Raw genomic sequence first — 21,684 nt, 5'->3', positions numbered from 1 at the left:
CGTCCTTGCATCGACAATGGCCCGGCGGAGATCATCATCGGGCACATCGTCTGATTCCTCTTGATCTTCAGCAGCTTCCCCCGTTGCAGCATCATCGGGCACATCGTCTGGTTCCTCTTGATCTTCAGCAGCCCCCCCCCCCCGTTGCAGCATAACCATATTCAGGGGGCACATAGTTGTCATCGTCCTCTTCTTCTTCACCGTCTTCCATCATAACCCCTATTTCTCCGTGCCTCGTCCAAACATTCTAGTGTGGCATGAAACCCTTGTAAAGCAGGTGGGTGTGAAGGATTTTCCGGTCAGAGTAAGACTTCATATTCCCACATTTAGTGCATGGACAACACATAAAACCATTCTGCTTGTTTGCCTCAGCCACTTTGAGAAAATTATGCACGCCCTTAATGTACTCTGAGGTGTGTCTGTCACCATACATCCATTGTCGGTTCATCTGCGTGCATTATATATAATTATGTGTGTCAAAAGTAAGAAAATCAGACAAATATCTACCTAAAGTAAGAAAATCAGACAAGTATCAGAAAGAAGATAAGAACAAGAGGCTCACCACTGTGGTGCCGGTGACGAGATCGGTGCGGGCGATCAACGGCGGTGAAAACAGGGACGGGGCGTGACGGACCGCTAAATCTAGACAAATCTTGAAAAAAATGGAGCTCCGAGGTCGAGCTTCGAGAGGAGAAAGCTTAACTACTTTGGATCGGCCATTTCATCGAACACATCATGTGCATAGGAGGTGAACTAGAGCACCCAAATGCCCTCTCCTCGCCGGATTCAAAAAACAGAGCACTGGAGTGCTCTGCCGCGGCGGTGGGTATATATAGGCAAGTTATTTGTCCCGGTTCGTGGCATGAACCGGGACTAAAGCACCCCCTTCTGTCCCGGTTCAAGCCATGAACCGGGATCAATGGTTGTGGGCCAGGAGCGAGGACCATTGGTCCCGGTTCATGGCTTGAACCGGGACAAATGGTTCCACACGAACCAGGACCAATGCCCACGAGGCCCCAGCCGGCCCCCTGGGCTCACGAACCGGGTCTAATACCCCCCATTGGTCTCGGTTCTTGAAGAACCGGGACTAATGGTCTGGCCAGGGCCGAACGGTAGCCCTGTTTGCTACTAGTGCACCTTCATGGGGTCCGGCACGGCTTCGCCGGCCGGCCCTCCGGCGGCGGCGGTGCGGGGGAGGGCGGCAGAGGTGACCTCTAGCGGCAGCGGCTAGGGATTCCCTCGTGGCGCCACCGGGGGGGGGGCACGTTAAGGCAAGTCTTTAAAACGTCAACTATAACTAGTTTGCTCTTTTCTGTGCGTGGCCAAATTTCAGTCGATTGAGAATCGGACCCCAAGAGAAGAGAGTCAGCTCTTGCGGCATGGGCGGCGCTGCCACCGCCACTGCCACCGCTGATGTGTAACTCCATCCCCCATATCTCCTCCTTGTCTCTTAGCTTCCTCAGCCCCACCCTTGCTCCACTCCCTAGCAACCTCCCTGCCACCATGACCCCTCCACCTCTCGTTCCCTATTCCCCTCTCGATGCCGATCCAGATCCAAATCCCTTGTGCATCCTGCCGTGGGAGGGGATGGGGCTCCCGTCTCTTGCCCCATGGGGCTTGAGACTCCCGTCCCTTACTCCATGGGATGTTCTGAGCTTCTCCTGCCACCTCCGCCAGCTCACCTTCTGGTGAACTTTACGCCAAAGCTGGTTGTCGATGGACATGTGGTGTCTTTTGAGCAGCCATGTGTGGAGGTTGGGGGACAACTCATTCGCGGATGGAGAAGGTGTCTGCTCCACCTCCCAAAAGGGGGTTGGTCCCTCCCACGCCTTCAGGAGAAGAACGTATGGCCTCTGCTTCCGTTGCCTGGTGCCTGGCATGCTAGGTCGACAGGCTGGAGCGGCAGACCTCCTCCCTGTCCAACACCGCTGTTGCCTATGCCTGGGTCTGGGCTTGGAGCCCTGACGACATCCCGCTGGGTAGCGGCCACTTCTTCCTGGCCCGCGCCCCCGATGGCCGTTCCGCGCTCCCCGAAGGCACGCCGCGGGAGGAGGCCCTGCACGGCCCTCAGTTCCCCGTCATCATCCACCTGGACACGATCAAGGACTACACCCCCCTCTCCGATCATGCGCCCGGGGCCATCCAGGAGTGGCCACTCGTGGAGCGCCTCCCTTGGACGCGTTTCTTCCAGGACGGCACGGTGGCGCCCGTGCCGCGCCGACGATCACATCAGGATCACCCGCGCTCTCGCCCGAGGCCTCGGGGCGATGATGATGTGGGTGACCGTGGACGGCAACGCCGGGACGGGTCACGTTCCTCCTGGCGTGGCGGCCTCCCGGGCTGCCGTTCGGACGGCGCTGTTCGCGGCGCTCCCGTCGGTGGGCGCCGTCAGCATGGCTCCTCCTCCCGTCATGGACGTCATCACGCTGCGGGATCGGCGTCGAGATCGAGCGACGGCCGCGCCTTCGAGCGCGGCTCTGACAGTGAGGACTTCCGCCGCAGCCGTTCGCGCTCGCGTGAGGGCCTTCGCCGCAGCCGCTCGCGCTCGCGTGACCGTTTTCGTCACGGGGCTGGCCGCTCTAGCTCCCCGACGGGCGTGCTGGCGGACGTACCTGCCCCGCCTGTTGCCTTGGATGCGCTGCTGCTAGGCCTTCCCCTGTCTCCTGTAGCATCTGGCGACGGAGCTCTATTTGGCACCCCTGTCGCGCGTTTCGTCGGCCAAGAGCCCCTGCCTTTCACCCGCGAGGCGGAGCAGCTTTGGCTCGACATCACCCGTGCCGACCCGTTGCTGCTGGCGCTCGAGGGTGGGGCTGCTAGGACAGTGCATGTGTTCCCCGCTGACGAGTCGCTGTGGCCCTACGTCGACCAGCCGCCCCCTGCCTGGCCAGGGCTCACGAAGTGTGAGCTGGGCCTCCAGGCCACCTGGAGCCCTGGGGAGGCCTCGCCCCCACCTGCCGTGGCTGGGCCGCTTGCCCGCTGGCCCAACCTGGGGTACATGAACCTGCCCCCCCTCCCCCCTGATCGAGGAGGTGATTACCCGCAAGCCTGAAGACCGCGTTTGCCTGGATGACGTGGCAGACCACCTTGCCAGCCACCTCCAGGGGCTCGAGGTGGACTGCAACACCAACGGTGCTGCTGCGCTCCTCAGCAAGGTCTTCCTTCCGCCGTCGGCCTCGCTGCTCGGCCCGCCGCCACCGGCCATCAAGATGGGCGCTGTCTCCCCCCTGTTGCCCAGGTCGTCGTCCCCAACCCGGTCTCGGCCCCCTCGCTCCAGCGCCGGGCGAGCGCGCGGATCACCAAGGGTGCAACGGGCCTCACTCAGCAGTAGAAGGCACAGGCCAGGCTGGCGCAGCAGTTGGAGTTCATCTCCGGCCCAGAGCATTTCACGCCGGAGATCAGGGAGCGCTACACCAACAGGTTCAAGACGCCGCTCGGGAAGCTCACTGCTAAGATCGCCAGGGCGGCAGGCATGCACTCCATGGCCCGCATCAACCTCCCGGACAAGGACCTCGTGGTGCTGGCCGGCGAGGAGGCCGGTCTGCCCGCCTAAGCGCGCGATGTCATCCTAGCCAGGGATCGCTTAGGTTTCCATGTTAAGTCAGAACCAGTGGATCATTGTGTCTTGTACCGCGCCGTTCTGCGACCGCGCCGTACTCACTGTTGTTTTCCCTTTCCTAGCGTGCTTGCCGGCCGCTCGTAGTCCTGTACCGGCTGTGCCTGTTTGTTCTTCAAAATGCGCTGCTCGCCGTCCGAGTATGCCCTGTTTATGGGACTCCTGCTGTTTCCCCAATGATTAGCCCCTTCTCTCTGCTCAACTGGAATGCCCGTGGTCTGAATGACAAGGCCCGTCGTGGTGGAGTCCACTCCCTTGTGCTTCAGTCTAGGTGCGCACTTCTGTGTGTCCAGGAGACGAAAAAGGCTCAGTTCTCGACTGCGGAGCTGCGGGAAACGGCGGGTTCAGAGCTCACTGGCTGCGCGGTGCTCCCTGCAGACGGCACCAGGGGCGGGGTGCTGCTGGCTTGGAACCCGTTGGTGTTCGCTATCGACCGAGTCTCCGTCTCGGAGTTTGCCATCACGGCGCGCGTCCAGGCGCTCTCTGGAGGCCAGCCATGGTGGCTTACCACCGTCTACGGGCCGACCTGCGACCCTGCAAAGATTCGGTTCCTGGATGAACTTGCTAGGCTGCGTGCTGCGACACCAGGGCCGTGGCTACTCATTGGAGATTTCAACCTCATCTACGAGGCAAGAGACAAGAGTAGCCCTAATCTCAACCATGGACTCATGGCAAGGTTTCGTGACGCCCTGAATGCAAGCGAGCTCAAAGAGGTTAAGTTGTCTGGACGCCGCTTTACCTGGTCGAACGAGCAAGCTAGGCCGGTGTTGGTTTGCCTGGATCACGCCTTCTGCGACAACGATTGGGACCTCGCCTTTCGGGGCGCACGGCTGAAGCCGCTCGCCACTGCTATGTCGGATCACTGTCCTTTGCTGCTGACTTGCGAGCCGCCGGTGAGGCGGTCGCCTGGCTTTCGTTTTGAATCCTTCTGGCCGCACATGCATGGGTTCAGAGAAGTGGTGGCTGCGGCTTGGAATGAACCGTGCCCGGCCATGGATGCTTTTGGACGGCTCGCTCTTAAATTGCGGAGAACATCCATTGCCCTGAAGAAGTGGCACCGCTCCCACATTGGTGATACGCGCATGCAGCTTCTCATTGCGCAAGACGTCGTCCTGTGCCTCGACACGGCGCAAGAATCTCGGGTGTTGCAACCGGATGAACTACAGCTGCGGAAAGTCTTGAAGTCGCGGATCCTTGCCCTGACCGTCATTGAGCGTATCCGTGCCAGACAGAGATCAAGGGTCAAGTGGCTGCGGGTCGGGGACGCCAACACTAAGTTCTTCCACCTCAAGGCAAATGCAAGGCGGCATAAGAACTTCATCGCCTCCTTGCGCGATGAGGGCGGTGGCCTTGCCACGGACCAGCTGAGCAAGGCCAAGGTTGCGTCTGATTTCTTCCGAAAACTCATCGGCGAGCATGGTGGCTGTCGCTCCTCGTTGGACTGGGACGGTCTAGGTCTGCAGCGGGCGAGCCTCGAAGACCTAGAGGCGCCGTTCACAGCGGATGAGATCCTAGCGGCCATCAAGGAGATGCCGGGTGACCGTGCCCCGGGGCCGGATGGATTCACAGGAGGGTTCTACAAGGCTGCAGCTACTATCATTTTACCGGACTTAGTTTCGGCATTCCAGCAGCTATACCAGTTGAACAGAGCCAGCCTGCACCGGCTCAATACCGCCAACATCGTCTTAATCGCCAAGAAAGGCGACGCGGCCACCATGGCAGACTACAGGCCAATCAGCCTGTTGCATAGTGTCGCCAAACTGTTCATGAAAGTGCTTGCCACGCGTTTGGCAAAGCGGATCAGTGAGCTCATCGCCCCCGCCCAGTCTGCGTTCATCAAGGGTCGCTGCATCCAGGACAATTTCTTGTTTGTTCGTGGGATGGCAAGGCACTTCCGGCGCGCCAAGCGCGCCATGCTCTTCGTCAAACTTGATATCGCAAAGGCATTCGATACAGTGGCATGGCCATATTTGCTCGACATGCTCCGGGCGAGAGGGTTTGGCTCGCGGTGGTGCGAGTGGATGGCCATGCTGTTTGCGTCATCTTCTTCGCGCGTGTTGGTCAACGGAGTGTCTGGCCAACTCATCATTCATCGGCGCGGGCTGCGGCAGGGCGATCCATTATCCCCTTTCCTCTTCATCCTCGCCATGGAACCCCTCCAGCGGCTCCTTGACGTGGCCGTCGACGAAGGAGTGCTCTCTAAGTTGCGTGGCCACATGCCTTCGCTCCGCGCTTCACTTTACGCGGATGACGTGGCTCTTTTTATCAACCCGGTGAAGACGGAGGTTGCAGCTCTACGCGCGATCCTAACGGCGCTTGGTTCGGCCTCCGGACTCAAAGTCAACTTCCAAAAGAGCGCCGTCCTCCCCATCTGTTGTGAGCACCTTGATGTGGCTGATATCGTGTCGCCTTTGGAGGCAAGGGTTGATAGTTTCCCCTGCAAGTTCCTGGGCCTGCCATTATCGCTGCGCTCGCTTCGCAAGCTGGAGTTGCAGCCTCTTCTGGACAAGCTGTGCGCCCGCCTTGCCTGTTGGAAGGCTAGGCTGCTGACCCTTGCAGGTAGATTGGTGCTCCTCAACTCGGTGCTGTCTGCAACCACGATCTACTGGCTGGCCATCTTCGCCTTGCCACCGTGGGCGCGCAAGGAAATAGATCGGCTGCGTCGCGCTTGGCTATGGCGTGGCGAGGAAACATGCCATGGGGGGCACTGCAAAGTGGCATGGGGACGCGTCTGCCGACCACGGGAGTTGGGTGGCCTGGGCATCATTGACCTGGACCGGTTCGGGTGGCCCTTCGCCTGCGATGGCTCTGGGCAGAACGGACGGCGGACGCGCCCTGGCTGGGACTTCCTGCCCCGGTGACCTTAACGGAGCGTCGTATGTTTGCAGCGGCGTGCGCGGTTACGATCGGTGACGGGCGCCACGCAAGTTTCTGGTATGACAGCTGGCTCCCCGATGGCGCGCCGTTCTTATTTGCCCCGGAACTCTTCGAGGTGGCTCGACGCAAGTCGCGCTCCGTGCAGCAAGCGCTGGCCGGCGACAAATGGGTCCAGGACCTGCGAGGCAGGGTGACCGGGCGGTCGCTGCCATCGTTCGTGCGATTGTGGGTTAACATCCGAGCCATGCAGCCCCTAGCTGCCGGTGTCGCAGATGGCTTCCGTTGGAGGCTCACGGAGAACGGCACCTACTCGTCTGCCTCGGCATACCGGCTGTTCTTCATTGGCTCGACCTTGTACCCACTTCAGAAGGAAATCTGGACGGCGTGGACGCCGGCGAAGTGCCGCCTGTTCGCCTGGCTGCTCACTCAGAGACGTATCCTGACGGCAGATCGGCTGCTGGCTCGGCACTGGCCTAACTCCTACTTTTGCCCGCTATGCTATCGCAGCTTGGAAACGGTAGCGCACTTGGCCATAGATTGCCCATGGGCGCGGCAACTTTGGTCACAGGTCGCTGCCAGATTCGGCGTCCCTGAGCTCCAGCCAGCTGCGTCGTCTAGCTCCTCCTCTCTCATGACCTGGTTGAGCGAGTTGACTGGCAGCCCGACTTCGACCAAATTGGCACGGTCGGTGGCCCTACTCACCTTGTGGTGGATCTGGAAGGAGCGTAATGCTCGCATCTTCGATGGCGGCGTCGAGCGTTCGACTACTCGGGTTTTGCACTTCCTTCTAGCGGAGGCACGCGATTGGGCGCTGGCCGGTGGCCGGCACTTAGTGCTGCGAGAATAGGTTTTTGTAGCGGGCTCTCTAGCCATCTGTGTTGTCTTTCGTTCTTTGTTTTGGCCTGCTCGCTGGCTTTTGCGCTAGCTTGTAACCTGTAACCGGCTTCTTTGCCCTTCTTCTAATCAATCGAAATACGCAGCTCTCCTGCGTTTATTTCAAAAAAATATATAACACCAGAGGCGCCCCATCACACCGCACGTCATGGCGGTAGGAATACCATCGCATCAAGTAAATATGCTCTACGTGTGTGAACCGGTAGCATCACAAATTGAAGGAGATATTCGTATCATCTCTTTGTATATATTCCTATTTGTGCATGTCATCTTTTCAATGCACGGGGTACAACGTAAAACACACCACCACACTAACACATGCACATAAATAACGCCTACTGAAGACCATAGTCTCAGAATTTCAAGAATACAGAAACCAGCACATCAGGCTCGTTTCGACGAAAACATCGCCCCTAACTGATTTTTTTTTTTTGGCCATGAGCACATACAATGCATGTTTTGTAAAACAAACGTAAGCCTATTATGGCGTTGTGAAATATATTATGGTTAGATTTTTTTTAGCATGACTTCATCTTCATTAATTGTCACTTCGTTTCTGGTTGATCAACAAAGCTCTCCACAACCCCCCCCCCCCCCCCCCCCCCCCGCACACACACACTCACCCACAATTTTTTTGAACCATCAGTATAGGCTATTATGCACCCGGGCTCATCTACACCCATGCGTCAACAGTAAACTTTTGAAAAATGTTTTCAAAAATCGAAAACTTTTAGGCATCCAAGATGCTCATGTGTCCAGAAATGGACATCTGAGGAGCCCGTGCAAAAAAAAAATTCGAGTGTCCGAGAAATCTTGAACACTATTTGGAGCGATTTTCTTGGCACGAGCTCCTCAGATGCCCAAACAATCTGAAATTTTGTATGCACCTTGCGTGCATGAGCATCTTGGATGACTAAAAAATTCAGAATTTTTTAAATTTATTGTTCAGCGAGTGTAGATGAGTTTGGGCACTGTTTTAAATTATCAGAGTATGAGCTATGACTGAGCTTCCATAATAGTTTTTCGCATCTTTACTGTACTCACGATCCATGCCAGTATCAATACACAAGGAGTAGTTATGAGATATGATGAGCTTTCATACTTGTCCTTCACTTTTTTCGACTTGTCTCCCCACACTCTCATGAGTTCAGCCAGTGATCTCATCCCAAGATCCAAGTTACACACTTGCACAGTATATCCCCATCACCCCATGCAATCTACTCGCACCTTATCATCATGTCCCCCAACGAACGAGCACACCCGCACTGAACCAGCGTAGGCAAGACTACACGGAGGAGCAATGAGTCGGCTCCTACATTAAAATGGAAAGGAAATCTTACATTTTCCGCGCAGAATCCAGCAGGACACAGACGCAGTGGCGGGAATCTGCACTTGGTGCAGGCTGATGGGGCTATGATTCGCGCCCATCATTCGGCCTGTCAAAAGGTTCTGCAATAGACAAGCCATAGACTGTTTTCCCTAAAACAAAAGCATAGACGGACGAACAAAGATTCACGACTTGACTAGATACAGAAGCGACACAGATCAATATCAGATCTTAACTGAAGGAATATTTAAGTTGTGGGAGCTAAATTTTCTACAGAATGTTATTTCTTACACTACTCCTAGTGGGAGTAATATAAATAGTAACATGCATGGCACATAAACAAAAAAAGTGACATGACTAATAATTACCCCGCAAAAAAAGACGAATAATTAAGGAGAAGAGAGACAAATAAAGTAACATAATATATTGCCATCACATAGCGCTCTTCAATGAAAAATGACTCTACAAAGTAATAAATAAATATCTCTGTGTTATCATACCTATGACACTTAGAGAGGCCTTTCATCGTGGAAGAAGTGGAAAAGGTAATCAAATCAATGCCGCCCGAGAAGACAACAGGGCCAGGCAGTTTCACGGTTAGATTCTATGCTTGTTGTTGGACTATAATTAAGGAGGATTTAATGAGAGCTTTAGACTCTTTTTACGGTGGTGATATGCGCGGAATGCCAGCCATAAACAAGGCCTTAGTCATTGCCAGCTCGGGTTCGGCTCTCCTGCTGGGAGCCCTGCACCCACTATTGTGCAGGGCCAACCAGCGGCCAACACGTGGCCTGGTGGACCCCACCACTTAATAACCAGATTTTGTTTTGTTTAATTTTCTGAAAAGTCTTTCTCCTTGCCTTATCCGCCGCGGACGCTTCGAGCTAGTACTACCATTATTCCACTGAACTAAGCTCCGTGAGTGAGAGAGATAGAGAGTTCCAGAAAGTGAGGTCCGCCGTCCGGCAGCGTCGTGGTCGTGGCGAGCGACAGAGGGAGCAGCCGCGGCTGCAGCTGCCTGACTCCGGCGCGCCCAAGCCCCGGCCAAGGCTGGAGCAGCTGCTCTGGCATGCCGCCATTCCCCTCCTGGACCGACCAGATCCCTTGGAGAAGGTGGGGAACTGCAGGGCATGCGGCCGGCTGGGTGCAGCACTGCTTCGCTGGGATGCCGCAAGAGGCTGTGCAGGCGCACATCAAGACGGGAGCCAGATGCACACTCGCCGGACAGAGGTTACAGGTTAGTGGTAGCTGATTTCTTCATCTATCGTGTAGCTAGCTTACGATGGCTTCAAACTAGTACAAGGGCTATCCAATTAATTACTGCTAGTATGTTGCTAAGATAACCGTTAATTTGAGATTAAACTAGCTTTCAATGACTTCAAACTAGGCAGCGTCATGTAGCTATGTTCAGCTACGTTCTCTGTTTTTAGTCACACGACAGTCACAGAAATCTCAAATTGGTGAAAAATCCTTGTGGATGGAACCACGGAGAAACAACCAGCAACTAATCGGTGCACCTATATATACCCATTTAGAATAAATCCGTTATACATCTCACACCAAAAGGAACAGTAAGATAAACTATTACATGGGGACATAATTGTTTTGTAGAGCAATCCTCAGAAGCAAAGTTTATATAGAGCTATTTTTTTTGCGAATGAGCTATTTAAAAGTGCTATCTTGTCCATGGCTTGATTGGCTACCCAAGTCCTGAAATAAAAAAAAGGAACGATTTCGTGTGAGAAATAAACTTGAATTTGAGAGTCTGACTTGTAAGTGAAACAATACCTTAGTCAGCAGCTGGTCATTTTGATATGCTGGCCATTCCGAGTTCGGTATCAATACAGAACTCTACATACAGTTTAAAGTTAATGGAAGTGAATGACCTATGCATGTTCGTCTTAATTTTTAACGACTAACCAAGTAAATATACCTGACTTGGTTGAGTGCCATAACAGAAATATGGTTGCTGTGGTTGCAAGCTGAGTAACTGCTGAAAAAAAGTAGCATCTGCCTGCGGTAGTTGAGGCAGTCCGTGATGCAGTACTTGCAAATTATAATTCTGTGGCTGTGGCACTGGTGTCATAGTCTGAGGAAGTAGATGCAAATTGTAGTTTTCTGCCTGTGGTTGCAGAGGCATAGCACGCGGCAATACTTGCAAATTGGAGTTTGTAGCTTGTGGGCGCGGAGGCATAGCGCGCGGAAATACTTGCGAATTGTAGTTCATAGCTTGTGGGTTCGGAGGAATAGCGTGGGACAATACTTGCGAACTGTAGTTCGCAGCATGTGGTAGTGGAGGCATAGCATGCGACGATACTTGCAAACTGTAGTTCGTAGCATGTGGTACTAGAGGCATGGCACTCTGCAGTACTTGCAAGTTGGAGTACTGATTTGACATGGTGAAGCTAGGATTTGTGACCGAAGCAAAGACTTTGTCGGCCCCCTGCTTGCCTACTCATCACTTCATGACCAGATTTTGGTCTAATACCCGAATCATTCAATATGTCAATCTGGGCCTTTTGAGCTTCTGTAATTCTTCTTTGGGATCGCAGTAGATGGGATTTGCTTGGAGTTACGAGCTCATGATTATGGGCATCCTCCAAGCTGCTTACAACATATTTTCTGTTAGCACTTATTTTGATGGTCATCTCTGCCAGACAGCCAACTCTTGTATCTGCTCGCTTCCGCTGGCATTGTTCCTTGCTCTTGTCCTTGAAACCTGCCTTTGAGCCTACAAATTTCTTTGTTCGAATAACATTCGTTGAGGATTTATCATGCCAAAATTTCCTAACACTGAAACCTACATGTCTTGCATATGCATTATAAAACTCATATGTTATATCTTCATTCTCAAATTCCATTCCTATCTCTGGTTTTAACCTTTTGCTGTAATAATCATCTATGTTTCAACCTGCCTCTCCCACATTAGTGGTTTCATGATCTACACAACATAAAAATATCATATACTAATTAGTTCATGGACGACACAGTTTTGTTAGAACAAAACACAATATTCAGAGTCCTGTTGTAGTGAAACCTGAACAACACTTGAAGATGGGACAACATATTTTGCCAAATATCACACTGTATTCATAGGAGCATTAGAAAAACATTGTCCTTTTTCTTAGATACAATAATCTCTATCATTACAATTGGCAAAGAAGACACAAGAAACAGACCTATGGAAGATGAAGTACGTGGAGCTAAGTCTCAAGGATTAATTTGCATGTCATAGATTAAGCTCTTCCTTTGTTTCTGTTTAATCTTGTCTCCTCCATATGATGAGAGTGTTGATAATTTGCAGATTCAAGACACAACAACAAACCTATGGATGAAGTCGCAGGAGCTCCTTCCATGCCGAAGAACACCGTAGATGCTGGTCCACGTGAGAGGGCAATTCTCTATCGATCCTGATCTATTCTCGTGTGATCCACAATGGAGTAGATAGATAGGAGAAAAAATGTTGGAGATTTTGGCGGCAATCTGTTGATACGCGCGAGAAAGAAAGGCAGTTTTACTGATTTTATGTAATTAGAGAGATACGGGCTGGTTGTTTTAGTGATGGGGTCCACCAGGCCACGTGTTGGCCGCTGGTTGGCCCTGCACGATAGTGCGTGCAGGGATCCCAGCAGGAGAGCCCATCCGAAGGTGGATGGGGCAGAGGAGTTGCGTGATTCCAGGCTGGTGAGTCTTGTTCATGGCACAATCAAAATCTTTGACAAGGTCCTAGCCTCTAGACCCGCGAAGGACCATGGTCGTTCCTAGTTGAGGTGATGCAAAGTATGGGTTTCGGTCAATAATGGATTAATTGGATTTGTGGACTTCTTACAACATCTTCGACGAGGATCATGCTAAATGAGCTGCTGCAATGCCTATTTATTTGGGCATCCACTCTTGGCCAGCTATCTCCTCTATTTCCTTATAGTTAGACACAAAGGCTGCCCATATTTGCAGACGACGTGATGATTTTCCTGAAGCCCGGAACGATTGACTTGAGGACACGCTTGTTGATACTGGTTGTCTTCGATAGGGCCTCGATCCTACAAGCAAACATGCACAAGAGTGCAGCCCTACTGATAAGGTGCACAGAGGATCTAATGTTGGTAATCGGTGCAATCCTTGGTTGCTCACTAGGAAGGTTTCCAACAAAGTACCTAGGGCTTCCTCTAAGCATCCGACGACAGACAGTAGCACAGTTGCAAGGGCTATTGGACCAGACCGCGACCTGCCTTCCCAATTAGCTCACACCATTTGTGGGCTGCCAGGTTGCACCCATGACGGAATTTAAGCGGAAATCTCGGGTGTCGTTGAAGTGTCATTTTTTGTGTGTGGCTTGCTGCACAGAAAAGATGTTGGACATCTAATTGATTGACCAGAAGGGGACTGCCGCACCAGGATTCTTGCCCACTCTGCAATCAAGATGATGAAACAATGAACCACATTATTCTACATTGCGTTTTCTCGAGAACTATTTGGGCGCTAGTGTGCACGACAACAGGCAAGCCAGAGTGGACGCCAACTATGGAGGACGAGCTGTCGACGTGGACCTTGAGCAAGACAACGGAGGGATTACAACAAAAAGACATTCGCGCCATCCTAACACTAGGACTTTGGGAGTTGTGGAAGCATCGTAATGGTGTTGTTTTTGATGGAGAGTCTACATTTCTGGGGAAGGTTATGGATAGGATTGTGAGTGAAGGCCGGTTGTGGCAGATGGCGGGTCTGCTCAAGGATGAATTAGATCAATTTTTTTGGCGGATGCATGTGTGGGTAGCCAATGAGACGTGCAAGCCGGATAGCTAGTGTGGATGTGGTTGGGTGAAACCGTTGTAACACCATCGGTGGAGCGCTCTTGTACCCCTTTTCTTCTCCTTCAGTATATGATATGCATCCTATGTGTATTCAAGAAAAGAGATGTGTATGCGTTGAATTGCCAGGAAAATGTGAGTTATTTTAAACAGGAATTTTTAAAAAAATCACGAATTAAAAAAATATCATGGTTTCAAAAAAAGATCATGAATTCGTAAAAGTTCGGGGGTTAAAAAGAAGTTCGTGGGTGAAGAAAGTTCAGGAACTTGAAAAATTACAAGGGTTCAAAAAATGTTTGCGGGATTCAAAAGAATTTGAAAAAGTTCATGAACTAAAAAAAGATCATGGATTTGAAAATTTTCATCGATTTAAAAAAAAGTCATCTATTTTGAAAAAAGTTCATGCGGATTTTGAAAAAGAATCATATTTTTAGTGAAGATTGGTGGATTTGAATATATTCATGCATTTGAGAAAAGTTTACGGATTTGAAAAAAGTTCATGAATTTGAAAAAAAATCATGTATTTTAGAAAGGTACACAATTTTGGAAAAATGTCCATGTATTTAATAAACCTCGTGTATTGAAAACAATAAACAGAAAATAAAATAAAACAGAAAACTAAAAATATATTCAAAAAGTCATCTGTTTTCAAAAAAGTTCATGAATTGGGAAAAAGTTAGTGAATTTTGAAAGAAAACTTCATAAGTTTGGTGAAGGTTTGTGGATTTGAATATATTCATGCATTTGAGAAAAGTTTGCGGATTTGAAAAAAGTTCATGAATTTGAAAAAAATTACGTATTTTAAATAAAGGTACACGATTTTGAAAAAATGTTCACGTATTTTAAAAAAGCTCGCGTATTTAAAACAACAAAAAATAAATAAAACAGGAAAATAAAAATAAAAGAAAAAGGAAATAGAATTAAAAAAATAAAAATCATCCAGAAAACTAAAAACTGAAAAAAGAAAAAACCTACCGGATGTTTCTAGAATCTTCCCAAAACCAGCGACCTACTCTCGGATAGCTATTAATGGGCTGGCCTGCATAAAATCTAGCGAAAAGCGTTGTAACTGGCGTTACGAGCGCCGAATAGGAGTTGGCGCCGGCAGCGGACGAAAGCAAACGTCGTGGGCAATCTTTTTTTTTTTTGAGGAAAATCGCTATTGCTGATCCCTGATTGCTCTGTCTGTCTGCCTCTGCTCACTTTAGTTGTCGACAACTACCATTGGGCATGGGCACCAATTGCCCGTGTCTCCTAAGCCACGGTTGTCCTGTCTCCGCACATCATGTCCACCTTTCGGAACTCGGCATGGTGCGTTCACGATCCATCTATCCTCATATCTTTAGTCCTCTTTAAGGTTCTAATTTCTGAAATTCTAACTGTACATTCGGTCATAATTTTGGGTATGAGAATGCTGGTTGCACAAAAGAAAAAAAGAAAGCGAGTCGTTCAATTTTGAATCACAACAAAGTGCTTTAAATAAGTTTTTTTTCTGAAGCGAAGCATTATTGTCGATGGGGACAGTCATTGATTTTTTTTTCTTATTTGAGATAATCATACAGGTTGAATTTTGTTATTCTTTTAATCTTCTTGCCGTTATATGACATTGCTCTACTAATATTAGTATTAGACGTCTCAAAGTAAGATTGTGTGGTTGGAAGATAACTGTGTATATGTGTCTATTTATTACTCATACATATATATTGCCTTGCAAATCCATGTCGTCGACTTCGCCCTAGGCTCCTCTACAATAGAACACACTGCAGAGAATCAGACGCATAGCGCCGTATGCATAGCACTCCTTTGAAATTAATGTTTTTCTTTCTGGGATTTTTTGGAATTGTGTCGAATATAGTGTATAAGGTAGGTTGCAGTTGGAGTCTGAGTTGTATTATGCTTATATAAGGTAGGAGTTATGTCCTAATAGGACACTTGTATCCGTGGGTTCCTATATATTGTGAGGGTAGACGCTAGATGTAACCGATGGAACATAATAGCACAGGTACGCAAGCGGAACCGGCGGCGTGTGCCAGCGCCCGGGTGGCCGGTGTGTGATATTGTGACGGTGTCATGAGGAGCAGCGCCCGTAGTCATGCCCTAGGGATGTACCCATATTGTTGAACCTCGTTAACAAATTTCGTGTCGTGCCTTATGTGATTGGCTGGTTGCTTGATCCTTGGTGGATCAACGGTGACCTCGGATTATTCTAACATGAATCATAAGAAGTATTGTTTTTATTGCGAAGAACAAAAGGTGCTACGATATGCAATGTTGCTTCTTACAATGGGATGCCCCTGCAAAATAAAACACATATGGCCCCTGTGTATGATTGTGGGTTTGGACCCACCCATCATAGACAGCGTGTATGTCAAAACTGTGCAATTAAATTTTTTGTGGGGACAAATACAAGTATGCCACCGAGTTCAATATTCATCGCAACAATTTCAGAGGAAAAAAGAAGCAAACCTGTATCATTATTAGACATCTCAAAGTAAGAATGTGTGTTTGGAAGATAACTATTAACACTTCACATGTGAAAGTAGACACATGTATGTATATGTATCTATGTACTCATACATATATATAGCCTCACAAATCCATGTCGCCAAATTCGCCCTAGGCTCCTCCAAAACATAGAACATAGTGCAAAGAATCGATAAACAATGTCAAAACATATATATGACATGTGGACTCACACCCCACGCATCATATACATGGCGTATGTCAAAACCATGCATTAACCACATAGTTAAAGAAAGGCAAATCCTTATAATTTTGCATGTAACCACATAGTTATTTTCCTCAACTATGAAAATCAATGGCGCCTTCTTACTGCTACATCTGTGCAATGTCCTTGTTATACTGATCTATCCATCCATGTATGATCTCAATTTCCTGTCTCCTTTGTTCTACAACCCAGTCTGGGTCATCCTTGGTTGCAGATCTGAAGTCCAAATGATGGGCCCCTGAAAATCACCATTACAAAACGTAGCCCGCATAAGTAAGTTCAGAATACTTTTGACCTTGCATATTTTCTTTAACTTCATGTTTACCTTTCTCTGTGACAAGAGCAATGATGCTGGATGATATGTTCTTGAGCACCCTGATAGCAGTTTGAAAGGAAGACTATTAGTATTGTTTACAATGGTAACAAAATTACCTGAATGGTTGCAACTATCGACTGAAGAATTCAGATAGTGAAATCTTTTACTCTTACCCGCCTCGACTCCATGGGTCTCGCATCCCATTGGAGAAGATAATGTTGCTCCCAAACCTCTTGAGAACTTTGTCAATTTTCTGCAGTGGATTGTGCAATGCAGTAGCAGGTGAGCACATGCCACCCAAGTGACCCAACAATTATTACTACTGACGGTTCATATGTAAACACTAAAAAAATCTGAAAGAAAACTTACATGGCCACCATATTCAGTAGTGATCCAGTGCATCCTCGGACGAACTCCATAATTGGCAAGGCAGCCCTTGGACCTCTCCTCGTAGCTAAAGCCGAATGGTGGAAACATGCTCTCATTTGACACAGCCATTGGCATGACCATCTCTGTGCAGGCCTGTATAAAGGTTGTTTCAGGAAACAAACACATATATCATATATGAATTTCAGTCTTGCAGTGTTATCAGTAAACCACATGTATGTCACTGTCTGTCAGGATTTTACCTGCCAGCCCCAGCCGCTGAGGCCATGGGGGTCATCCCCACCTTCCACCTGGAAGCACTTCTGGTCGCCTGTGTAATTGTAGTACAAGCTCGCCGCTGCGAAAGCTTTTTCGACGACGTCTGCTCCCGCGGGGAAAGAATCAATGATCTTGCACATCTGTAGAAATGTCAGGAGAATTACATGCTCAGCAGAAGAGAATAAAAAGCAGGTCCTGTTTTTGCATGACTCAGTTTGGTAACTCTGGAACTCTTGTTTCTCTGCTCATTCACTTGATATAATTCAGGCAAAAGTAAGGGTTGTTAATTAGGTTACAAGTGGCTAACCTCTTTGACAGGGTAAGCAGGCAGATTTTGCAGGAAATTGGCTGGAGTTGGATAGTCCGTCATGGCCGTGTAGGTGAATGCCGTATATAGAAAGTTGGTCAGCGAATCAGCGGAGTGCACGGTCCTAAAAGTTGAGGGATAACACAACATCATGAACCCGAGTCATCGCCGTTCGTTCAAATATGGCGCTCTTCATTAGTTCACCACTCGGGGCAATCTTATCAAGATGAGGTTTTCATGTCCAGTAGCAAATCTATCCTTTGGACTTAATGTACATCTTATCAAGAATCTCTTATCCTGCAAGTCATCTTTTTCATGTATTTATTACCTACAAGGTTTGACTATTTGTTTGCTTTACTTACACTTCACACATAAAAAAGAATACGTGCAGTCTTCAATCTTTTGTTTTTCTCCCTATATTAATGAATTTTATACGGTTTTCAGTTAAAAAAATTATCAGTTAGACAAACGCTTACTTGCAGGTCCTGAAGGTTTTGCTGAGCTCCAAGAGCCCTGTCTCGTTTGATCCCCTGTCATCTAACACATCCCAGACCGCCTTGATGACACTGTAGCAATTCAGGCTCTCAGACTGCAAAATGTTACAGTCAGCTAAATAAACAACTATGTCTTTCGTTGGAAACTTCAGCTTGGGAGAAGGACAAATCAAGCACCAATCAGACAATGATGTCACTAGCAACATGTCATTATTCCCATTCCTTGTTCGATCTTGTCTGTACCGTATTATAAATAACAGCCGCGCCATCAGTCATCGATAATGAACAAAATACTCCAATTTGCATATATTTTTGGAAAATTAAGGACCTTATTCGTGCAGCCGCCTACTGATAGCCCTTTGGTGCAGTTATGCATCGCAATCAAGCTAATCAACTTAGCCATGACTCATAATCAAGACCTTAACTAGACATCCACATCACTGGCTGGCCGGTGCCATTTCAGTCACTCACATGAAAAAATAATTCTTGAAAGATTCTAATCAAACACATCCATTAAATTCCGTGCTAATGAAGAGAAACGCTGTAACCAATTCATGACCCACAAATGAAAACCATTAAGTTGCCGCTAGGGTACTGATATAAGTACAGGAAGAGAGACATGCTAACGGACAGGCATACAACAAGTGAAATTCAATACTACTCCCTCTATCCCAAAATAAGAAAATCGTATTAAATCAGCGACACTAAAGATTTTTTTTTTAGAAAAGAAGAATTGCCCTAAATCAGCAACATTTATTTTGCTAAAGTTATACTAAATCAGCGACACTTATTTTAGAACGGACGGAGTACTACAATCATTCAGAGCCAACACCGTCGATTAGTCTGCAGCAGACGGACGGACTGCCATGCGTTCCGTGTTAGGATAATATCTTGCAGTAGTATTGGGACATCCAAGCTAGTTGTGCACGTGAGAGAGGTTAGTTCACGAAGTTAAGTCCGGCTAGAAGTTTGCTTGGCTGTCCTAGTTCGACTAGGTTTAGCTATACGTCGGCTCGGGTCTTGCATATATATTTACATGACCACGGCTGCAACTTTGAAAGATCATTGGGAAGAAAAGGAGAAAATAAAAAGAGAAAAAAGAGGGCACGACAAGGGCCTTTTGGCTAAAGTTTTTGCGGGTGTTCGTCGTGTGCTCTTTGATGTGATCGGTCCCGAGGATGAGTTCCAACATTTTGAAGAGTGAAGGACAATAATTTGACCAGTGACAGTGGGCCGTCCACCCAGAAATTATTTGACCAACTTATCTTTTAGAGTGTTATAACGAAGTGGTAACTAATTCTAGTAAGTACCTTGAAGTCCTGCGTGACAGTGTCATCGAAGCCTGACCAGGAGCTGATGTCGTCGAACTGCAGGATGGGTGCAGAGGATGCCAGGGCCCCCATGGCGACATGGGGGTACTTGAGCCTGAACCATGATGCCAGCACTAGAAACAACAGCCAGAAGACAACAACATTATTTACTTCTTGTTTATCCACATGAGAACGTCAATTCTATATTAGCTCATCCTAATCGCGACAATATTATGAGCCGACAGACTCAGTCACTTACGAATCATATATATATACCTAAGAGAGTCATCCTGATTAACTTACTTCTCTTAACATATAATCATGTCACTTCACCATACAATTATAAATGGGATAGGACTCGCCTCAACATACAATCGTGCATGGAAAACTATCCATCACAACATTCAACCATGCATGAATGTTTTTAATTTAATTATTCTACTTATATTTAATAAATATTGTTACAAGTACACATAATCAAATATAATAGGAGGATAGTGTCACATACTGGGAAGAAAACAAAACGCATCTGGCGACTCATGGCCAGGACTCGATCTAGCGATTGTGTTCTCCTCGAAGGTGGCTTTGGGTTGATCTTTGTATACCTTTTATTAGCCATTGTTGAATAACTTAATAAAGATGGCTGCTTGCATCATTTTGATGCATGGGCCGAGGGTAATCCTCTTTTTTTTTAAATCACATAATAAAATATATGTATTTTAATTTTTTGTTCTCATGTTATCAACATAGATCTTCATGAACCAATTCGTATAGCAACTCGCACGGTCTTCTCTAGTTGATTCAAGTGTTGTAGCCCATAGGATTTAGCAATTTTAGCCACAAAATACTCTTACACATTATATGCATTTTCGTATAGTAGTAACATATTTTTGTATAAACTAAACAAGTAGATCCAGCCGCACGTCACACGCACGAATATATTAGACAAAAGGCCAGTGCTCTTCATAAGTTTAGCATTTTCGTAGATAGAAAAGCGTTAATTAGTGAGGGACTTACTGCCTCCGTAGGAGCCACCAAAGACGACGACGGGGGCGTCGACGGCGGAGAGGTTCTGCTTGAGGCTGGTTATAAGGACGGCGAAGTCGGCGAGCGCCTGCGTGGACGTTAGGTAGCCCAGCGTGTCCGGCGACTGGGACGAGTCGTTCCCGAATGGCTGTGACTCCCCGTAGAACCGATGCTGCACCCGCACAAATTTCAAAAAGTAAGTAACAAGTAGCAGTAATTGAACTTAAGTACCAGACAACGGCAAAAATGGCGCCTGCCGCCTCGTGTGCAGTTAGCGCATTCGCCATTGAATTCAGTGTTTCTTAAGGTCCGGAGAGAATCAACACGACAATCAATACACCGTCACCGATGAAGATATGATGATTATAGCTTAGAATAAGAGCCATGACGGTACCTCGATGAAAACGAGGAGGGCGCCAAACTGGGGAGCGATGTCGAACATGAAGCCCGTATTGGTCGTGAACCACTCGATGTCGCCCTCGTTGCCGGTGTACACGAACAGCGGCCCGGCGGTGGGTTTCCGCCGCCAGAAGGTCTCGTTGAGGAGGTACTTGTGGGAGAAGACGCGGGAGGAGTTGGGCGTGAAGGTGAAGTGGTCCAGCTCCTGCGGGAAGTAGTGCGCCGTGAACGGCTTCGCCGTGCCGTTGTCCGCCGCGGCGTACCTGCCGCCGGAGCTTGCAGCCCGCTGCTGATGTAGAGAAGCGAGTCCAGCAGGGAAATATCGTTGATGGGTTGTGCGCCTGGAGGAGCTTGCTGCTGCCGCCAGTTCCGGCGAGAAGGCGGCGAGGAGGAGGAGCAGCAGCGCCGGGACAACAGCGGCGGTCATGGAGGGCGTCATTTTTGGCCGTCGAGTGTCCACCCTCTCCGCAGCCTCTGCTCGGGTGGGTTGGGGTTTAAGAACAGGGAAGAAGGTGCGGTTGCGGGAGAGACTGGGACGAAACGGTCGTGCGCCGCATTGTCTGGTTCGCCTTGTCGGGCACATACGGATGCAATGGACGGACCCAGATGATTGATTTTAGCCGGCCGGCGACGGGACGCGAGACGCGCCAAACCTGGCAGCTAGTCCGTCCATCGACGCACTACTCACTGGCTTGGCAGCCTCTAGTCCTGCAAGGCAGCTTGGAGACGACCGGCCACAACGCGACGCCAGCGTTCTCTCGCCGGCCTTACAAGATGGCCGATCCGAATCTGACCATCCGCGTCGCAGTCGCATCGTCCGCAACGAGACGCGACACGGCGTCGCCGCCGGCGCGAGTCTTTGGCCGAAAACGAAGAAAACGGTGCCGTGACAAGAGCAAAGCGGGTGGGGCGGTGGAGGTTGTTCCCTCCTGTCGGCTGC

At 49.0% G+C, this 21,684-nt stretch overlaps 1 protein-coding gene across 1 annotated transcript; it reads right to left on the bottom strand.

The window, feature by feature from the left end:
* Positions 1 to 16,114: 16,114 nt before the first annotated feature.
* On the bottom strand, positions 16,115 to 21,199 carry LOC123158993 (lysosomal Pro-X carboxypeptidase). The gene is made up of 10 exons (XM_044576799.1): positions 20,740 to 21,199; positions 20,337 to 20,517; positions 19,320 to 19,453; positions 17,992 to 18,104; positions 17,516 to 17,639; positions 17,193 to 17,348; positions 16,933 to 17,085; positions 16,737 to 16,816; positions 16,573 to 16,622; positions 16,115 to 16,485 (listed from the first exon to the last, which is right to left on the bottom strand). The coding sequence occupies exons 1-10, from the start codon at positions 21,181 to 21,183 to the stop codon at positions 16,355 to 16,357; spliced, it is 1,566 nt and encodes a 521-aa protein (XP_044432734.1). The 5' UTR covers positions 21,184 to 21,199; the 3' UTR covers positions 16,115 to 16,354.
* Positions 21,200 to 21,684: the final 485 nt, after the last annotated feature.

This window comes from Triticum aestivum, chromosome 7B (genome assembly GCF_018294505.1).
Source record: "Triticum aestivum cultivar Chinese Spring chromosome 7B, IWGSC CS RefSeq v2.1, whole genome shotgun sequence".
NCBI lineage: Eukaryota > Viridiplantae > Streptophyta > Magnoliopsida > Poales > Poaceae > Triticum > Triticum aestivum.
This window is presented reverse-complemented; position numbering and strand designations above follow the sequence as displayed.